The sequence below is a fragment of the Seriola lalandi genome, unplaced genomic scaffold, assembly GCF_002814215.2.
Source record: "Seriola lalandi dorsalis isolate HSWRI2012SDOR001 ecotype SW California unplaced genomic scaffold, Sedor1 jcf7180002054861, whole genome shotgun sequence".
NCBI lineage: Eukaryota > Metazoa > Chordata > Actinopteri > Carangiformes > Carangidae > Seriola > Seriola lalandi.
In genome coordinates, this window is record NW_019525414.1 from 967478 (window position 1) to 988646 (window position 21169).

The window sequence follows — 21169 nt, forward strand, 5'->3', positions numbered from 1 at the left end:
AATGCATTTGTAGTTTTACATTCAGCTCAAAGCAGTAACAAGGACTTAATTGCTGTTAACCAATTTCACAAAGTATGTGTGTATTACAATATTAACAGTAGCCGTGGAGTTTAAGACCAACTAAACTCAAATACTTAGCTTATCAGGCCCTTTTACTTTGATCCACTTTTTTATCTGCCTTTTTTTAAATAAAGATTCATTCAATGTGTATTGAAGAAGTCACATATCCATGGTTGGAAACTGCTCTGAATTCAATTTTGCATTTTAAGAACATTGTGTACCCAGTGTGATATGCACTGTTTTTGGTAGATTTTCTCAGCTAATTTTCTGCCCCTTAGAAAATGCAGGGATGTTTTCCTCACATTCTTTAGTTTGGAAAGAGATTGTAGTTATCATTTAGGAATCGTGCAGCCCAGGTGGATTCTGAAGTGATAGTGGGTAATACTCAATCTTAGCCCTACTGCCGTGGTGCAGAGGAGGGAAGCACTTTACAGTAAAAGGCACGAGAGTCCTCAAAGGCACACACTCCAGTGCCGAGCAATCCTCTGCTGAACTTATGGTTACCTCTTCTTGTCTTAGCCATCCATACAAATCTAAGCTCCCAGAGCCCCTCCCCCATCCACGCTCTCCCTCTTTTTGCCTTGGACCTTGTTCCATTGACACAAAAGAATCCTTTCAGATGTAGACTCTGTTCTTATGGAGGCAGGAAGAAGGTTTCCCCCATCCACGCTCTCCCTCTTTTTGCCTTGGACCTTGTTCCATTGACACAAAAGAATCCTTTCAGATGTAGACTCTGTTCTTATGGAGGCAGGAAGAAGGTTGTTTTTTTGTTTTTTCTTTCTTTTTTATTTGAGGAGGGGGGTCTCTTCGTGGGGAGGCTTTCTGGGGTCAATGCTAAAGCCCATCTTTGTGTGGGAGAATGGGGCTTGGCCATTAACACCGAGTTCTTCACACATCAGCCAATGCTCATAAACCGTGCCAGTGGAGCATTAACATGACAATGGGTGGGGGGCTGTGGGGGGGTTGTCTTGCACTCAGTCTGGGTCTGTCTGCTCTGCGGAGTTTCTAAATTCACTCAGGATAGTGACAGATTTTACCTAGTTTATTGCGCTGGACAATTTGAGTGTATTACATAAGGATTCACTGTCACTATTTGAGCTCTTGTATATGTTCAAATTTAAGAGGGAGAACCATGTAAGACACAATTTACAGAAAGTAGGATTGACAAGATTTTAAAATTTCTTCCAGTGAATGTAGAATAATTTCAATGATATGGCATAGTGAACTGTGTTACATACTGTATGTGTGCTGAAATAGAGTGCACAGGCTGGGGTGAGAAATGACAGCGCATTAAACATGTAAGATATAACATGTACATCAGTTAAGTAAATAAAGGCCTTCCTAATTCTCCCCTTAATTTACGTCAGATATCTCTCAACACAATATCTACAGGCATTTAATATTTTGTCATTAGTGATGGCAGCCATACAATCAACGTTCCCATGCAACTTTAAGTAGCACCCAGTTTACAAAGTTGAAATCATATTCTAAGGCTTGAGAGACAAATCTGAAAATCTAAAGTTTTGTTTTAATTCTCAATGGGTAAATGTTATTGGGTGGTATGGCATTTACACAGGCAAGAAGACACCGTTCCAAAAGTGTCAGTTATCTGTCTGACTCGTCTGGCTTTGACATCATTATGAAGCAGTGGAAATGGACAGGTACGTTCCCTTTAGCCAATCAATTTTTGCAAACGCGTATATCAAACGAAATTGACAGTTGTCTTAGCCAATAAGAACAGATTTTGTTTTCCGTTGATGATTCTAGCCAATACGAAGAGTCGTTGGGCGGTCCCCCAACCAAGAACATTCCCCGGCACAGTTCCACAGTCTGCCCAGTTCGATCGGCAACGGGAGCGGAAAGAGGAAAGCAGAGAGCCCGAAGGCAGTAGCCCCCACCACCGCCGGCCCAGGTTACCATCTAGCACCGGGAAACATAGCAGAGAGCCGCCGCCGGCAGAAGCCATTACCAACCAGTAGTAACCATGAGCAGCGAGGCCGAGACACAACAACAACAACCGCCGCAGCCTGCTGCCGATGCGGAGAGCCCATCCAGCCCGGCAGCCGCAGCTTCCGCGGGGGATAAGAAGGTCATCGGTAAGACTACGGGAAATTAGCTAGTTAGCTAACGTGGTTTGGGACCCAGTAGAGGCGATGCGGAAAATCGGCGGTTGCTAACGTTTACGAGTCGATCGCTGGCTCAATTAACCGTTGGGTTTCTACGTTAATCTGACATTGTCGTCAACTCACATAGAATATTTGAAATTAGCAGAGGGCCAAATAAATCTTAATTTCGCGAAAAGGCCGCTTATATTTTTTGCATATTATGAATAATTTGTGAGATGTCTGTAAAATAGTGGTGGATCTCAATAAAGTATTGGCTATTGTAGGCTTTATCTTTACCAAAGTAAAATTATTTCCTTTTGCTGTCAACTAGCGAAACAGTCTTAAAAATGTCAGTTAGAGGATGGATCGTGTTAACAGTGCTAGATTTACCTCTATACCCACTGTTTGGTAATTTAATATCAGTTGTTAATTACTAACAGTATGACTTAAATATGGAATTACTTTAAGATAAGGGTGTGCGATTGGTAAAAAATAATCCTTCAATTTAAATCGGTAATCTGTCCTGTTCATCGGCCTTCTAATGTTCAGTATCCGCCATAGAATCCTATGTTGCCGGTTGGCCGTCACATGCACGACCGTTGAAGTTGTTTCTAGCTGTCATCGGGACCCCTGTCCGCCAACGTTAATGTCACTCTTTACAGGATTTTTCTTGTCAGGCTACAGTAGTTTACGTCGAGATGTCGGAAAGTTATCAGTAGCTAAAATGTTAATCACATCGTGGTGGAACACAGCATACTGCTCACTTAACCGGCTACGGGTGCTGTCGTCGAACGCAAGCTAACGTTAGCCGCTGGCCGTCCCTTTGTTCACACCAAAGAGTCTGATTCCACGATGGTAATTTTCCTCCAAAATAGCCGAAACACAGACAAACCTTTGTCCAATGTAGTTGGCGAAACAATCATATCAACGCTGGTTTATAAATACACAAGAATTCAACTGTCAACGGTTGTCGAATTTTGTTCGAAATTAAGCGCTATCGTTATGGCCTAGGTACTTAACAGCAATGGTTGATCGTTGGCTAACGAAACCATGTTAGCCTAGCCAGCTAATGTTAGCTATTTACATGGCTGAAGGGGCCACCTAAAATGTCCGCCGTGTGATTCCACGGATTTTTTTAACATTTAGTTGTCGGTTTGCTGAAAACAATTACAACAACGACGTATTTATTTTAATGCTTAAAAAACCATTGGTCACAATAAATGCCGTCTGATGTCTTACGGTCATTTCCGCTTGCTGGCTCTAATCCAACCACATGGTTCAGACCCAGCTAGCTACATGGCTATGCTAACAAGCCAGCTGGGCTCACTGCCTGCTAACATATCCGGGCGCGACTCTACCACGTGTGAGCGCTCAGGCAATGTGCAGTGTGGCCAAAAATGGGGCAGTAGGTCTGTAGTAGTTGAACTTTGAAACGTTGTCAGTGACACCGGGCTACTCTAATACTTAAGCCGTCTTCGGCATGTTGCACCACAGCAGTTTCGAAAAGGACAGAGTCACTGATAATGCCGGTAATAAGACATCTTTAGATCTACATGGGAAATGGTGTAGTCATTACTGGCTCATAGTTCTCTTTGGTCATGCCTCACACCAAGTGCAGCTGGCATAGGGCACCCCTAAGCATCAGGATCTATAAAAAGGGTGACAGTTGGGAGTTAAATATAACTTCCACATTATCTGTGGCCATGGTTAGTTTCTCATCATCTGTCGTTATTTGATTCCATTACTGTTTCTCATGGGTAGAAAGGTCTTGCGAAACAGAGATCCTTGTTGGAAGCTCTTCATTTACGCACAGTGCAATCTCCTGTCAGTGTAACACAAAAAGGTGATGACTGGACATTAACCTTGCTTATTCATTTAGTTTTATTGTGTCTCTTTGCAGCAACAAAAGTCTTGGGTACAGTCAAATGGTTCAACGTCAGGAATGGATATGGTTTCATCAATAGGCAAGTGAACCCCACATCCCTGCTTCTTTAAATCTCTGATATTATCTGTGTGTGTGTGTGTGTCAAGGACCATTCCAAATCCTATTATGGCTTTGATTTGCTTACAAAGCTGACCAGACGATTTGTCTGCTGGTCTGTGCAGTACTTGATTAATCCTTATGCTAGCTGGTTTAGTTGCAATCTGTTGAATTATGTGGCTTAACAGAATTCTGCCAAGTAGTAACTGAGTGGTTTTCTTCCTTTGTTTAGGAATGATACAAAAGAGGACGTTTTTGTACACCAGGTAAGTTGTAGGTTGTGTTGTTTTCTAATTTTTTAAAACAATCACAAATTTAAAATCTCACATCTGAACTTTTCATGTTTTCAGACAGCCATCAAAAAGAACAACCCGAGGAAATACCTTCGCAGTGTTGGAGATGGAGAAACTGTGGAGTTTGATGTAGTCGAGGGAGAGAAGGTAAACTATGTTCTGGTTGGTAATCCAGTTTTGTGACAAGGTCGAACGTTCTGATTTTAATTTGCAGCTCCTTTTATTTATTTAAATAAAAAATAAAAAAAAACACCCCAGTAGTTGTTCTTCCTCAGATAATTAATTTGAGCAATTACATTTCTTTAAAAAAAATTCTGCTGGGTACAGGGAGCAGAGGCGGCAAATGTCACTGGCCCAGGAGGCGTTGCAGTCCAAGGAAGTAAGTATGCTGCTGACAGGAACCGTTATAGGCGCTACCCCCGAAGGAGGGGCCCTCCTCGTGGCGGAGACTATCCAGAGAATTACCAGAGTGACGGAGAGGGTGAGCCTGGCAGCGGAGGTCGAGACAAAAGCAGCAGAGAAGGGGGAGAGAGTGCCCCTGAAGGAGACCAGCAGCAACAGCAGCGCAGACCCACTTACCCTGGCAGACGGCGCTACCCGCCATACTTTGTACGTAGACGCTACGGGCGCCGGCCCCCGTACACCAACGCACCACGCGGAGAGATGACTGAGGTACGCCGTCACAGGGCTACTATCCTGAAGCAGGCACCCAGCTGTCCCGTAACAAAATTGGGACCCTTGATAGGTTGTCATACACGACTTAAAACACTCTCCTTTCTAACACTCACGTGGTTGTGAACAATTTGATCTTGGTGTATCGGGGGTCTTGCCAATACCTTCCAATCTGATTCAAATAGGCCCCTCAGCTCCGTCAGAGCTGCCTGATGTTGATTTTTTTTTATCATTCTCAACATTAAATGGCAACCTGGCCAGTTTCATTACAACTATTTTATGTTGTATACATTAAACATGTTCTTAAGGTTGCCTGTGTACTGACTCCGGAAAAAGCAGTGTATCACTTGCTATTTGATCTGTTGGCTTTCAGGGAGGTGAGGGTGACGAGAGCCAGGGAGGTCCAGACCAGGGCAACAAACCAGTGAGGCAGAACTACTACAGAGGCTTCCGACCAAGGTTCAGACCAAGGTTTGCATGTTGGCTTCATTGACGCAGGGCTGCAATAAAGGGAGAATAAAACATTGGACTGTCCGGATCCTAGCTTCAAATCCCCCAAACTGAATTTAACTTTTAAAAAGAACCTTTTAATAATAATTGATGCCACCTGTTTTGGCCAAAGAAGCTCTCCCTTCATTACAGCCTAACCTCAAACTGCAGCTGTGCATCCAAATTTGTCTTTTTTTTTTCCAGCAGCAATTGTCTTACGACTGTTAAACAGTATCTTGTCTCAGTGGACGATGTGTTCTTTGCATGATATCTCCACTTCGTCACTGTGTGCGTCGTGTTTGCTTACAGCCTCTTGCCATTTTTCCTGTTCTTTCCAGGGGTCCACCCCGTCCCAGACCGGTGCGGGACGGTGAAGAGGACAAGGAGAATCAGGGTGGCGAAGGTGGTCAAAACCAACAGCCCCGCCAGAGGCGCTACCGCCGTAACTTCAACTACCGCCGCAGACGCCAACAGACTGGTGGCAAGCCCGGCCAGGAAAACAAGGAGGCCAAGACAGGAGGTGACCCATCTGCAGAGAAAACGTCCGCTCCCGAGGCCCAGCAGGGTGGGGCTGAGTAGGAAGCAAACTGCCCACCGGCACCTACCATCTTTTACCATCGTCCGGGTGAGTCTATGGCCTCGTGACGGCCTTCATTTCCATCAGCTTTAGCTGCCTATACATTCAGATATCTTCTTCAGATTCAGCATGTGGAGCACATTGAGGTTCACAAGGGGCTTTGATAGATATTATTTTCTTTTCCGTAAGTAAGCCTGCCTAGCTTGTCATTGCACTTTTTTGGCTCTGTAACGGATGATCCAAAGCATGAGGTAATGCAGTGGATTTGATAAAGCAAACTGTCTGGCACCATAGAGCCTGCTCGCTATTGTCTCACTAACATGAGCAATAGCTTTGGGCTTCGCATTCTTTTTCTGCTATTTGGTGATGATGCACATTTTCAGGCAACTCATTATGTAGCGATCTACATGACTAAACCCAAATGATTGAAAATGCCAAATGAAAATTCAGTAAACAGATGAACAATGGACTAATTTGCAAATTTTCTTCTTTCACAGTTTTTTTGTCAACAAGAAGAAACATCAAACAAGATCTGAGCAATAAAGATTTGACTTGACGAACGTCACAAGCTTGCACCATGCATTTGACCAGATTACCACCGATTGCCTGCAGAATCTATGCAGACTTGTTTTTTTTCCATTATTTTTATGTGACAGCTACAAAAAGTTTTGGGGAAACAGCAAATGTTTTTCTAAATCTGTCCTAAGTTTTTACACCAAATGGTTTTTAAAGAGAAAATGGAATTTGATATCTGGTCAGTTTGACATTTTTAAATAACTTTTTATGTATTCAAACATTTTAACAAAATGCAAGCTCAAATAAAAGTCCAGAAACCAGGAATACAGTCTCCGGTGGCTTTATTTTATTTTCAAGTATATGGGCTCTACACAATGGCACAAACCACAGAATTAGTTTTCTTTCAATTAAAGTGTAGACTGGGAGTGTTTTTTCCTTTCATACATGTAGACAAAGACAACCTTGTACGGTGCAGTAAATATTTCATCTACCAACTTTAACAATAATATGCTATACCATAAACTACATTTTAAAAAGGCTAATGTTTACCAAAACCATGGTAACAAAAACCCTAGACAGCACCATTAACATGTGACACAAATGTAACCCGTATTTAGTACTATGTGGATCAAATTTCTCATCTTGGGTTCAGGGGACAACATTCCTGAAAGCAAAGTGTAGGAAATACACTTCAATTTTTTCGCATGCAGTTTCTCACACTACAGTGTATGTAGACAATAACATTACATTTTCTAGCTACTAGTTTGGAAATAAAACCAGAGGCTGCATTAGAGGTTCATTATTTACTACAGCCAGTAAGTTAAAATTTACATTCACACCAACAAGGAAATAACAAGGTAGTGCTGTACAAGTTCAATGAAATGTCCATTGCTGGCCAAAAAAATCCTACTACTGCAAATGAGTTATTGGTTGCACACTAGAAGGTGAAGTAAATATATATATATATATATATGGCTCTGCTAAAAATAGTTTTTTGATGTTCTACCTAATGGCCATGTTTTAAAATAACTGGTTTGGATTGTCTGACTGGTTGAAATCAAACCAAGTACCTCATGGCTCCTGTACATCTTCTACCACTGGGGGCACCAAGATGGCTTTAATGTCCACTTTTAATGCTTTACATATCCTTGAACATGTCTTTCAGTCTGTTGGTAATGGACCTCTGGACCAATAATTAATACTTTTCCTATGTCCAACGTAATTCACTAGTAATGCAGTCTCAACAAAAACTGAACAAAGTGAGCATCACAAATCTACTAGAAGGGGTTTCTGTTATTTTGTCCCGTGTACATCCTTATACGATAGTATTGCCCTTCAAACGTTGGTCTCTTTGCGCAAGCGCTTCATGCGTTGCACGTTGTTCTCCATGGCGGTGGGGTTGGTGATCTCTGTGGCACAGCTAGCAGGAAACCAACCTCTCTCTCCATCTCGCATTCTCTCCCCATAGCACCAAGCTAGGAAGAACAGACAGCTGAAGTTTCATATGAGCACTCATGCTTTTTATGGATTGTAGAGGAAGGGACACTGACTGGGCTAGAAGGTCAGGATTCAAGTTTTATTACAGCTAGTAAGAGGGCAGTAACAGGGCCTCACCTTCCTCTTTCCGTATGACAATGACAAGCTCAGCCTGTTGCAGCCCCAGCTCATCTGGCTCCTTTGGCATGTAGGCTTTAGTGGCCTCATACTGTGGCAGACCTGAAACATATTCCCATAATTCTATGTGGTGAATAAAACCAAAGCTTTTCTGTTTCTGTTTTCAGCACTTTGTATGTGGTTCTTCTTATTGAGTTGCCGTGAAGACTTCAGTTCCTCTGCCACACAACTGAATACCCACAGCCTGTCACATTACTTCCTGAGATGTGTCATTTCTCCCTGGAAAGGCACACCCTTTGATAACGATATCAAATGTCAGAGATATCACACACTCTTAAACATCAGCACACACCCACTGTGAGTGTTGCTTGTGTAATGGTTTTGTTTTAACTTTAACAGTGAGTAACACAAGGTTGTGTAGCGGTGTCAACAAGATCACTGCTTTAATTTAGTTTAATAAAAACTGCATGTTTGGCTTACAGACATATTGGATACTAAGGCCCAGTCTGTAGGAGTCTGAACGATCGCGTCACATCTGTCATGTCTTGAAGTTCATACTGTGGATGTTTGGTACATAGAGTGGCTTTAGAAAGTGTTCCGACCCCCTCACTTTGTGCATACTTTATTGTGTTGTAGATTTAATTCTAAATGGATAAATGTTAAAATTTTGCCTCAGTCAAAATTCAATAACCTATAATAAAGTTGAAACATGTATTTAGAATTTTTCCCAAATATATTAAAAATCAAAACTTGTAGTAGTCACTAAAGTATTCAGGCCCTTCAGCTCAGCACTTGGTAGAGCTCACGTTGGCAGCAATTATCGCTTTGAGCTTCTTGGTTAAGTCTCTCGGAGCTTTGCACACCTGGATGTGGGCAGTTTGTCCCATTCCTCCTGGCAGATCATCTAAAGCCTTGTCAGATTAGATGGGAAGAGTTTGAACTTCAGGTCTCTCCACAGATATTTTATGGGGTTTAAGTCTGGGCTTTGGCTGGGCCGTTCAAGAACAGCCAGAGACCTTTTCCAGAATTGTTCCTTGCCACAATTTTATTGCAGAGGTCTACAGGGAGCTCCTTGGACTTTACTGCTTGGTCAGGGTTCACACAGATCAAGAAAACATCGGGAAATAGGTCATAAGTCTGGGAGAAGGGAGAAACTAAGCAGGTATGATATGTGTGTGAACAAGATTGTATTTTAAATCGTTGCAGACTCATTTGAAATGGAAAATGAACCCAAACTGTCTGTTTTTTTACACAACACACTGCATTAACCAACTATTGAAGGCTCTCGTGACCAAGGAATAATTTACACATGAGAGGAAAGAGAACAGATTTCTTATTAGTTGTCACACTGAAAATGAAGGTCAAACTCAGAGTTAACTTTGTGTATTTCAAAGAATGATACTCTTGGTAAATAAAACAGACTGACTTACCATCTGTACAGGTGAAGACACCTGCCTGCTCGTGCTCTGTAAGAGCAACTATCCAACGGGCCCGGTCCATCCTTGGCAACAGAGACAAGAAAGCTTAGTTAAATATGTACATGTGTGCACACTGTACATGTGATAAGACAAAAAAGTCTGTTTCTTATGAATGAACTAAATGCATGGGAACACTTTAGGTTGGTGTTCAGACTTCCATCAGTAGAGGGAGCCAGACACAAAATATTAGATCTTGTTTCCAGGTCATGCATGAGAACAATGGGAGCAAGTTTCCCAGAGGCCAGTATTCATGGCTGTACCTTGAATCGGCCACCAGGGAGATGTGCTCTGATCTGCCCTCGCTGTTCCTGCTCATCAGCAGTTTGAAGGAAAGATAGTGGCTGTTCTTGGCAGGCGGAGACGTCCGTTCCTCAGCGTCCTCTCCAACCTCCACCTCCACATTCTCCAAAGTGGCATAGTCCATCACCACAAAGCTCTCCTCACTGGATTTAGAGACAGTGTTTACCAAAATGTAATTTGTTTTGCCAATTTTTTTTAACCAGATAAAAAAAAATGTTATTCTCTGGCCGCAACATGCAGAAATCACACAAATAATGTGACTTTAAATGACATTTTCACAAATTATAGTGCAGCTAAACCCAGCTACAATCGTACATAAAGCAAAGTAAACAAAAAGCAAACAAAACTACATTCCTTGACTATCTGCTAATAGCATTTCCTCCATATTACCACCCGAAGACCAGGTCACAGTGTGGACTTTACAACCCTCAAAATGACTCCAGTGTTGTGGTCACTCCTTCCACTGAGCTGACATTGTTTGCTTTCTCCCTAACTCAAAACAGAAAGTCAACAGTCAAGCTAACATGCTGAACGCAAGATTGAAGAATCTCAAGTATGCACACACCACATCCATTCTCTCTCTCCTTTCTGTCCTCTTCCTCTCTCTGTTTCTGATGTCCCCTGCCAGCCAGCAGCTGGACCCACCAGGAGAGATGAAGTGAAAAATAAACTGGGTGTAATTATGAAGTTTGTCTTCTCTAGCCGCCCAGTTTACCAGAGTCCCTACGAGGCTCTTTTTTATTTGAAAAAGTGATGTGTTCAGTGAGAGACACCTTAATGCTTCAGCTTCCAGCTCTGCTTTCATTGTTTCTAATGCTTACCCCTCAGCAGGATCTTACAGGAGGCTGAATGCATCTGAGGGGATCCCAACAGACTGTACACCTCACTGACTGTCATTATTTTGACATTATGGAGAATATTTACTGACATTTATGTGAATATGAAACTGAATTTAAGGGAATAATATTCAAAAGGAATTCTGTGTATTTTTGACCCACTGACCTCTTCTTCTTGGTAACGATCAGTACATCATTGAAGAGAAAGAGGTAGTAGCTCCTGTTGCTGAAAGCCCTCCAGATGCTGAGCTCCTCCGTGGAGACGGCCAGCTCGCCACGCTTCTTCAGCCACCGCGATGATGACACCAGAGGAAATGGCTGTGAAGACACGAAATTTATCAGGTCAGCAAACTGGACCAAGGCGTTTTCTTCTAATGGATTTGCGTTATTACCAGGGTTTTTCCGGGCTGAAAATTAGGCAGGGGTGGTACAAACCGTACAACCGCTATACCATATTTATATTTTCATTATCATTATCTCTCCAGCCAGGGTCAAAGCCACTCACTCTGTGCCTTTGAGAACATCTGGGAGGATGAATAAAAATTGATCTTAAAATCATGTAAACGTCGGCTTTAATGCACTCGTTAATACACTTCTAAAGACTAAAGACTTCCCTCAATAAAACGCTCCACTGACTGTATTCTTACTAGAATATACGCCTCACCTTGATTTTACCAAAATCCATCTGTTTCTGGATGGTGTACATCTGCTCTGTCCTCTCCATCCGCCTTGCTCCATCATTGCAGCTAGTGACCAACTGTTGAGATAAGACGTTAATAATAACATTATATAAAGATGAATGACAATCATGAGCTTAAAAACACTCAGCTTCACAGTCCCCTTTCATCCGGTCACCAAAGAGCTGGAGATTCAGCATCTCTACCTTGCTGATGGCGTGAAGAGCCCAAACAGCAGCAAAGTACTCCGCTGTCTTGTCTGGAGTTTTCTGGCAGATTGTCTGTAAGGAGAAAACAAAGTCATGAAAGCCGGTTATTCACTTCTGACATCAGTTTGAATATGAAGTTCCTAAATCCAAATAGAAAAAACATCCGTTAAACATTTAGATGCATCATACATGCATAATCTATCTCTTGGAAAATATTCATTTGCAGTTGTTCTGCGTCTTCCAATCAACTCAAAAAACTTGAACGGCAGAGGCTGCACAAACAGGGGAGCTTCCAGTTCAAGTTGTAATCAACAAACAGGTTTTTCTAATCTATCTTGGAAATCTGTGGATTTTAATTTATGGAACAATGCTATAATCACAAAACTGTTAAAAATAGGCTGTCAAAGTTTTCAGATGGTGCAACATGGCTTCAAAAATAATAATTTTTACAGATTTCTTCAAGTCTGGCGTCACATTGAAAAATTAAATAAACAGAACTAGATAATGTTCTGCTTAAGGTCTTTGTAAAGGCATATGTTTTGAATTCAAACCATAAGAACATCACAACTTTGCAAGGGTTTACAACATACAAAATATAACTCATTGTATGTAAAACAAAAACGGGAAAGGTAGGGAAACCTAAATATAGTTGAGGAGGGATGGAAAAATGTGTGAGAACTACAATGGAAACTTCATATTCTTCTTTTCTTGCTTCCTCCTGTTCAAAAGACTAATTTTACTAAAACACTACACTACAGTTGCTGGAGCAAAGCATGATCATATATCCTGGTCAATATTGCTCAATACTGAGCCCATTCTGACAGGAGGTTCACAAGGTTTCGGAAAAAGTTCCCCAGATTGATGATTTAAACTTGAGAATCTCTGAGGTCAGATAGCTGCTCCGGATTCGAGGCGCTGCTGGCACAAACACATCACTAGAAGGGGGCTAAAACCAAAAGTACAAAACAACTGATGATTGGATTAACATTACTTATGATATCTTTGAAATGGAAAGGCTAACTTGCTATTAGACTGCAAAGGGACAAGATATATTACTCATGTACATCCATCAGTCATTTATTTACCCCCCTCCCCTTTTCTTAAGGGGATTCTTATTTGCTATATTGTTACTCAGCTATATTCTGGTACAACTTTTTTTTTTTAACAGAAGCCAGGGACATTCAAGGCTTCTAAGTTGTAATCGATAATTATATTGTTTGTATGTGCCTTGGTATATCATATAATAATATATATAAAAAGTCCCTCATTCTCCAAGCACACACCTGCTGTCACAAGTCTCACACTGCTTCAGTGTTAGGTTTGAGAGCTGTGCATGTAGGAAAGTAAAGGTTACACTAACATCCAGCAGCAGGGGCAGTCTGGTCACTCGCTGCATAGGAAGGATGAGGAAAGAGATCATGGGGAGGCCGCCGCATTCACTGCTCCCTTCAATTTGCTTCAGGGTCTCTTTGAACGCGCTGTTGCTGGTCCTTTGAGACACAAAGAAAAAGGGAAGTTTAGCTCGTCCTGCTGTGTGTTACTGCAGAAACCCAGCAGCATGGAACAGTTGGTTGTGCTACTCACAGCAGCTTCTGCAGTGTCCTCTGCTGGAAGGTCTCGTTGGAGCAGTAGACAATGTAGGGTTCAAAGTGGTGTGCAGCGTGGTTCTGAACAATATCGCTAATGTCTCGAATCACTGGGTTGTCATAGTGACGCCGTTCAAGGTCCTCAAAAAACCTGAAAATGGAGAAGTGAGGAAGTGAGGACGATGTTTTTCCTTCCGCAGACTAACTACCTGAGCAGGATACACACAGATATGAGAGGGGTATGTTGAGGCTGAACTGAAGCCTATTTACTTTAGTGTGTCCCTGTTAAGTTAATGTTAAGTAATGTTTGTAACTATTGTATCACTGGAAGCAATTGTTTTTGAGCCTGTCATTTCTGAAGCGAAAGGCGTGTTCTTCTTTTAACTCAGTTGATACTGAAAAATGTATTAACTTTCCAACATCCCAAAACACTAAAGTAACATAAACTCTAATTTTAACTTCATCACACTGATGCAGCTGGTCCCTTCTGACTCCACTGACTTGAATGACTTTCAATCCCACCCTTGCAAAGTGCCTTTTTAACAAAAAGGAGTAAAATGAAACCTAAACAACAGCCCAACCTCGGCAACTACAGGACACACATTCAAACACAGAGACTGTAAGTCAGACATGAGTCAGACACAGGCAGAGAACTTCTGCCTTCTACTTTCACACATTCTGTTTTACCTTGAAAAAGACAACAAGAGGATCAAAGCCAGACGGGCTCTTCCTCCCTCGCTGCTAGAGCAGAATCTATTTTAATCCAAAATAAAGTAGCCAGCAATGCACAGAGCAACACACAAGCTCTCAAGCCAGGAATACTCCTCAGGCAGCAGAACCAGTTTAGCTAGCATGTTTTAACATGTTGACGGAGCCTACAGGATACTAGAGACATGCAAAGGGCAAATGCTCTGCCTGAAACTTTCAGGCAACCTATTATCCACTTGAAACTGAATCTCAGTGGGAAAACAATGTAACACACACACACACACACACACACACACACACACACACACACACACCCCCATCTAAAATCTGTAGAGCAGATAAACCAACAGCCCAGTGCACTGTTTCACACACTGATAGCATCATCAGATCCTTTTCTACAAGGTGGTGAACATACTGCACAACCATTTTTCCATCACCCACAGGCACAAACACACACATGTAAGACTATGAGCGTGCTGTGCCCACCGCTGGCTGACTTGCTGGATGACAGAGATGTTGGAGAAGAGGTGATGGTGCTCTGTAGCCGTCATGGTTTTCCTTAGTGCTTCGTTGCTCTTGAAGTGACGCACCAGAATGCCCAGGCTGTGCAGGTACGAATGCTCCGAGGTGATTATCTCAAAAATAGCCTGTGAAATGATCACACATACCCAAATGAACATGCATGTGGAGGAACCATTAACATATGTAACATGTACTTGAATTTCAGCTCCAACCTTTAAAAAAGGGGAAGAATTCTCCCTTTGGGGTTCTGAAGTTATTTTGTCATGATATCATGTCAGTTTTTTATTTACTTTTAACTGAACCCACTTCCTTCACTTGTTTTTTCTCATGTGTGATTTAGTGATGCTCTACATTTCCCAGAATTCCTTTGTCCAACAATGCCCAGCAAAATGGCCACTACTCTTTGCATTCAGTTGTAGGTTAGATGCTTGGTGGAAGGAGCAAAGCAGCGAAGGAGTTCTTCAAAATCACCAATGTAAAACAGACAAGTCCCTGACACAAAATAAAACACATGCTATGGCTGCAATGTATTCTGGTTTATTGAGTTTGCTATTGGTGGAGAAATCTGAATCTCTTCTCTCCTCTATGACAAACGTCTCCCTGCATGTTGAATACTGGTGCAAAATGGTGAATGTATGATTTGATACTGAGTGACACAAAAGTCTGATGTTTTAGCCCCCACAGAAACTTCCTCTCTATGTACTCAAGAGGAATGGTTTACCATTAATCCCAATGAATGACAGAAATATACCAGAAGCCACCAGAAATGGATGACACATCAGCAGTGGTTGATTTGTAGCTGTAGTTCTTTCTGTATGACAGTGTCAATATTTAGTAAAGCAGTGTAACTTAATCTGGTGCACACTAAAACTAGACACGTGGCGACCAAAGGTACAACAGAGCGAGACAACCACCTGCTCAGGGGAGGGCCTGAGTGTGATTACACTGGCAGGGTGTGGCCTTCTGCAGGGACTTATAGTGCACACAGGGTGGACCTTTGGTATTGACACAACATCTGCTGTTAGACGGTTTGTGAAGACAATTTGCAAAAGGGAAAATCCACCCTCAGATAGTGTAACACTATGTAGCTGGTATCAGTCTGTGATGTTCAGTTGCTTTCCAGGAGTTTCTAATGAAATGTAACTGGCTTTGTTGTTACACCAAGATAACACATTTAAGAAGCAGGGAGTGGAATGCGAGTGAGTTGCACTATGGGAAATGTAGGATCCAGTGTTTTTAAGGGACTAAAACTTCAGGTATCACAGCCTCTGTTGCATACATTTTGATTGTTCTTTTTTAAATTTGTATTACGTATGGAAGTGCAATACCAAATGACTGGAGAACCAAATAATAAAAACTATTAATGACTACTACTACAGAGTTTTATTATTCCAGTAACAGTCTGAGTCTTAGTTGTAATCACATTGCTGTGTAATTATTTGTATCACATCTTGTTTTGTCTTGGTTTTCTTAAAGTGCATGTTTCTATGTGTTTCTGTGTGTAAGCAAACACCTCACCTCTTGTCTCTTTCTCTCCTGAGGTGAGATCATTGTCAGGACTCCTGTGTCCTTCACCTTTGGAAGAGATGTAAAAAGAAACCAATGTGGAGCTCTCACACGTTATAAAGTTTGTTTTGAAAATGATGAAAATGATTTAAAAAAAAATGTCTCCAAACATCTCCAGGCTGTCACACAGGCTCAGTGTATGTTCTGACAGCATTTCTACACAGGGTCATGGAGTGTGGACGTTCTTAGTTTATGAAGAACAGTAAGACTTTTTCATATAAAAAAAAAAGGAAAGTTAAAGAGCAAAGAAAGAACAATATTTCATCAGAAGACCAACACACTGGCTGTCAGTGTTGTCTGCTGAAGGAAGTGAAGACTGAAATGGATTCATATACAGTACATGTGCACTTGTTTGCTCACACTTTGCATGTCAGGATGGTTAGAGGTTTACCTGTGGTAGCTGGCTCCAGGTGAGCTGTGCTGGCCGGTAGCTCTTCACCACGATGCCCTGGTCCTCCACAGGAGGCTCCACCACCACAAAGTCATCCAGCAACTCATCCTGGTTGGTGGAGTGCAGCCCACGCTCACGGATCTCCTGGTAGAGGCACGGTGTAGCTGTGGATCGCATCAACATCAACAAATCAACAAACTGAACTATCACATCTGTCTCTGCATGCTTTTGGGATTCATGTGACTTTCACATCACAATCACATTTTTTCATCGCCACAGAAGCCCATTGCAAATTCTAAAATACACAGTTTAAAGGATGAAAATACCTGTTTTTTTAAACTGAAACATTAATCTAATAATGAGCCTACACAGAATCCTGCTATTCACCCACATCTGTCTGATGTATTGAAAGAAAGTAATTGTAGGTGTTCTGTAAAGAGTAGGAAATTCTAAAAGCAGAGGTGGAATTCAATTCATGATAACATACAATAACTTTGAAAATTATAGCATGGAGGTGAGAATGCATCTGACAGTGAGTTAGGTTTAAATACAGGTTTCTGCCTGGAGTGTCTCATTGGCAGAATGATAATGATGAGGTTGAATGAAGATTAAGTTAGTGAACGGTCACAGGTTGGATTCTCTGTGTTAAATGTGATTATTAGATTAATGTTAACATCTTTAGACAGAGCTTTTTGTCCAGTGAGACAAGTAAACAGTAAACACACACTCAAATCCACATAATTAGAACTGAAAACTGCTTATGAAAAACCACTTATCAAAACATAGACGTGTCAGTGTGTGAAGGTGCAGGACAAGTATCCACCTTCAGGATTCAACAGACACTCAGCATGCTGGGAGTGTACAGAGTGAATGATTTCCTGTTTGGCTCTCTCCTGTTGCCTTATGGAATCTTTTCTGAGCTATGACTAGGAGATTATGGCGTCCACATATCAAATCCACGTTGAAGTTCCACAACATGTATTTACTTTGCAATCAAAAAAAGAAAAAAACACCAAATGTCATTGTCATTTCCTAGCTATTTGCAGTCTTGTAGTCAAATTTAGAGTGGTGGACAGAGTGACACATTAGTGAACATACCGTCTTTGAAGGATCCACGTTGCTTCTGGTTCCTCTTTCTCCCGAAGGTTCGCTGCAGGGGAGACAGCAGTTTATCACTTTGGAATACTTGTGCATCAATGATACTCTTTTTTTTAATCTCTCTTAAGCACTGCCTCTTTCTTTCAATCCTTCAATTTAGCATTTTTTAATTATAAACTGGTAAAAACCCTAGGAGATCTTACTCAACACTAGCACTGGTCTGGAGGAAAGGAAACAGTTGCCATCATCTCTATGACTAGAGGAACATTTGACACTATTGGCTACGCTGGCTGTGACCTATGAGATTATTAGCTCTGTTTTCATCTTAAGAACATATTGGCACTGAAATCAATATCAGTCTTTTGTTCAGTCAGTTTTGTTCAAAATCAAAGAATGCTGTAATGCCTTTCTAAATAAATGAATTTATTTCAAATATAGATGACTTTATTGCTGGAGAAGGACTGCACCTGAACCCTTCATTCTGAAATATTCAAAGGATAATATCCACCAGATCACAGGATAAAAAATGATCTTTTTACAGTTTTTGTAATTAGCCAACTGCATGTCAAATTCCATTTACTTTACTATGAGTTTATGGTAAGTGGACAGAGTACAACATTGCCCTTTGATCCCCGACCCCCCCCGGCATATTCACCTTGCGTCCAGGGCTGCGAGCTGGACCAGGACTGGGTGCTCTGCCCTCTCTGACAGGTTTCAGCACGGCCATAGCCCCTTGTCCTGCTGCTATGGCTTCAATATCCAGGCTGGTCACAGCTGCTCTGTACGACTTGTTCCTGCGGTTCCTCCTCAAAGCAAAACCATCTCCATCACTGTCATAATCCTCCCAGGACAAATCTGGCCCCTGGGTTGAATGTCGGCTCCGGGTCCCACTGCTGGAGTGCTCCAGTCCCACTGGGAACGTCACCACGGTAGTGTGGTGGCGGGTTTTATGTCGGCTAGCCGTGGCTAAACTCTTGGGGATGAGTTGATGAGTGCCAACCTTCAGTCCTGCAGGACTCTGGGTGCTCAAGACCACCTGCTGAGGCACCACAAGCCTGTCTACTTCATCTTCTTTGGGTGTGGATATTTCATGTTGGGGTGTGGAGGGACTTTCTGACTGGCAGCAATCATCACCTGGCTCAGATATATGTAGTTCTGTGGAGAAGTGGCTCTCCAGAACTAGAGGGGCCTGGTCGCCCGTGCAGTTGTCTGACTGGCTTTGGGACATGGCGTCCTCCTGGCGTGATCACGGCCCAGTCTACTGAGTGCTACAAAACCTACAACATCAGAGGAATCTGAAGAGGAGGGAGAAAATACAGCCTTTACATGAATAACCAAGAGAAATAAGGGGCTCATCCCATCAAAGAAGGGAGCTTAAAGCACGATCCAGTTCCCCACTCACACAGTGAGTCGGAGAGAGCAGCCAGTTGTCAGTCCTCAAACTCATATCAAGGGAATCAACCAGAGACTCACAGCTGATTCCTACACACTCCAACACATCATATAGAGATCTGCTCCAACAAATCTGTGCACCACACGAGCTACAAGATACAATACTCCTGACCTGCCCTGTGCAAAGAGTATGAGGTCAAGTGGAGACACACTTGCACATTATGCAAACCTCACCCCTATAAACATATTATTGTGGCAATCTTAAAATTACATTCATTACATAGTGTAAGAAACTTGCTTGGTTTAGAATATATAACCTACTGTTATGACACAAAGAGCCAAATAAAACATTAGCTTGTTTTTTTTTGTTGAGTTTGAATCTCCAATAAGTATGCTGCTTAAAGACGGATTAGGGTGGGAGAAAAAAATGTCTGCCTCACATTCCCATGGTTCTAAACAGCGAGGTGACACGCAGCTCAGCAACCACGACACTGAGCTGTGTAGCAGCTGTCTTACCTGTGTGAGTTGAGCGTACAAACACCGGTCGGCTTCCGTATTAAATGATATCAGAAAGAAGTGTGAAGTATGCGACAGCTGCTGTCCAGAGAGAGGAGAAGTGCAGCTGTAGCAGCAGCTCTGGTCCTTCGCTCCGCTCTGTCACATATTTCTTCTTACTCACTCACTTCCTCCTCCTGTTTGAAGGCGCCCATTAAGCTTCGCTGACTACGTCACTACAGGTGAGTGTCTATCAATCATAGGAGAGGGCCAGTTTAGATAAAAGCAGCCAAATACTCGCTGCTAAAGAAGCAACTCTCCACAGAAAAGCAGCGCAATATTTGAATTTTACAGATGTTTCTGTTTCTACTGTCCAGTCCTGCTTGTCCACATGGAACTCCACCAGTTGTCAATCAAATTCATTTTAAACAGTTATACCTCACCACATAGTTTAAATCGTTATCAAATACAAGAAAAATAAACTCTCCTTTTTACCTTCCATTGAAAATCTTTCTCTCTGTTTATTGACATCCTATCTACCTGAATGGCAACAGCTCTTTGGGTCCCTCTGGTGGTTAACAGGAGACATTAGCTTACAGACGAGAGTCAGTGATGTTGATAGGTTTTCAATGTAGTGAGTCCCCGGGACCCACAGGTGGTGATTTTAGTGGGTCCCTGGGAAATTCAATGGGTCCCAAATAATTTTTTTATAATTTCTTATATTTCTTAAATTGTAGTGTTAAACTCCTTTGATGGTGGTATGATCTGGTTATAATTAACAGATATATTCATGTATGTTCAAAATGTATCTGAAATTAAACAAATAAGATTCCAAATCTGAAAATTTTTGAGCTTGTCTAAGGTCAGTTCATGAGATCTTTCTCTCCGTAACTTGTTCCATTTGGTCCAAGCGCCTTGATGTCTCATTCCCATTGCTCTGCTGGTTCTCCTCTATAGTAGCTTTCACTTCTCTCTGGACCAGTTGTCTTTTTGCTGGGCCTTTTCATACTGAGGGGACGCGACTGTTCCTGGCCCTGCCCTTCCTCTAGCCACTGTTCCCACCAGGACTGCATGGCGTAGTCATTACTGTGCCCAACTGCAACATCTGCTCTCCACTTCCTGCCAGTCTTGACTGCTACCCCTGCCCCAGCAACTTTCGGGTCTGTGGACTCTCTAAGTTGCAGCACTTCCCTTCTTTACAAGACCAGAAGTCCTCCTCAATGGATTTGAGGAGGAGCCTAGCCATCTTCTCAGGAAATGGTAGACTCTCCATTCCAGGTCTGAAATGGTGGAGATTGGAAACTCATAAAGAAGCAGTGGTCACAGGATCCTAGGCAGAATCCCATGTTGATAGATCCATGCTTTGAATTTTCCTGGAAGGCCTGTCTTGTCGACTTCTTTCAAGCACCTCTCCAACTCCTTGCAGCTTTTCTGGTAGATGCTGTATGCCTGAAACTGTTGTAGTAGATGCTTTGATAGAGAAATAAAACCTCTCTTCAAAACCAAAGACCTTGATTTCTATCCTGGCCCATCCCATCAGCCTCTCGAGGCCATTCAGGATCCATCTGCCTCCTGGCACTGACTCAGTGGTCACTGTTAGGTCA

At 42.2% G+C, this 21169-nt stretch overlaps 2 protein-coding genes across 5 annotated transcripts; one reads left to right on the top strand and one right to left on the bottom strand.

Annotated features, from left to right (window-relative positions):
* Window positions 1-1881: 1881 nt before the first annotated feature.
* On the top strand, window positions 1882-7017 carry ybx1 (Y box binding protein 1). Of its 4 annotated transcripts, none has more exons than XM_023427414.2 (8): window positions 1882-2156; window positions 4066-4129; window positions 4379-4412; window positions 4497-4586; window positions 4767-5111; window positions 5485-5582; window positions 5939-6225; window positions 6675-7017. In XM_023427414.2, exons 1-7 carry the CDS (start codon window positions 2045-2047, stop codon window positions 6177-6179), a joined length of 984 nt encoding a protein of 327 aa, XP_023283182.1. In that variant the 5' UTR covers window positions 1882-2044; the 3' UTR covers window positions 6180-6225; window positions 6675-7017. The 4 variants fall into 4 exon arrangements, with proteins under 4 accessions (XP_023283182.1, XP_023283184.1, XP_023283183.1 ...); XM_023427416.2 differs by having other exon boundaries at window positions 4767-5048; XM_023427415.2 differs by having other exon boundaries at window positions 1883-2156; window positions 5485-5570.
* On the bottom strand, window positions 7018-19747 carry arhgef16 (Rho guanine nucleotide exchange factor (GEF) 16). Its single transcript, XM_023427413.2, has 15 exons — window positions 19587-19747; window positions 18334-18973; window positions 17679-17730; window positions 16581-16744; window positions 16142-16198; window positions 14588-14748; window positions 13392-13544; window positions 13168-13297; window positions 11805-11879; window positions 11586-11678; window positions 11088-11239; window positions 10046-10228; window positions 9738-9808; window positions 8308-8409; window positions 7018-8168 (listed from the first exon to the last, which is right to left on the bottom strand). Exons 2-15 carry the CDS (start codon window positions 18904-18906, stop codon window positions 8029-8031), a joined length of 2106 nt encoding a protein of 701 aa, XP_023283181.1. The 5' UTR covers window positions 18907-18973; window positions 19587-19747; the 3' UTR covers window positions 7018-8028.
* Window positions 19748-21169: the final 1422 nt, after the last annotated feature.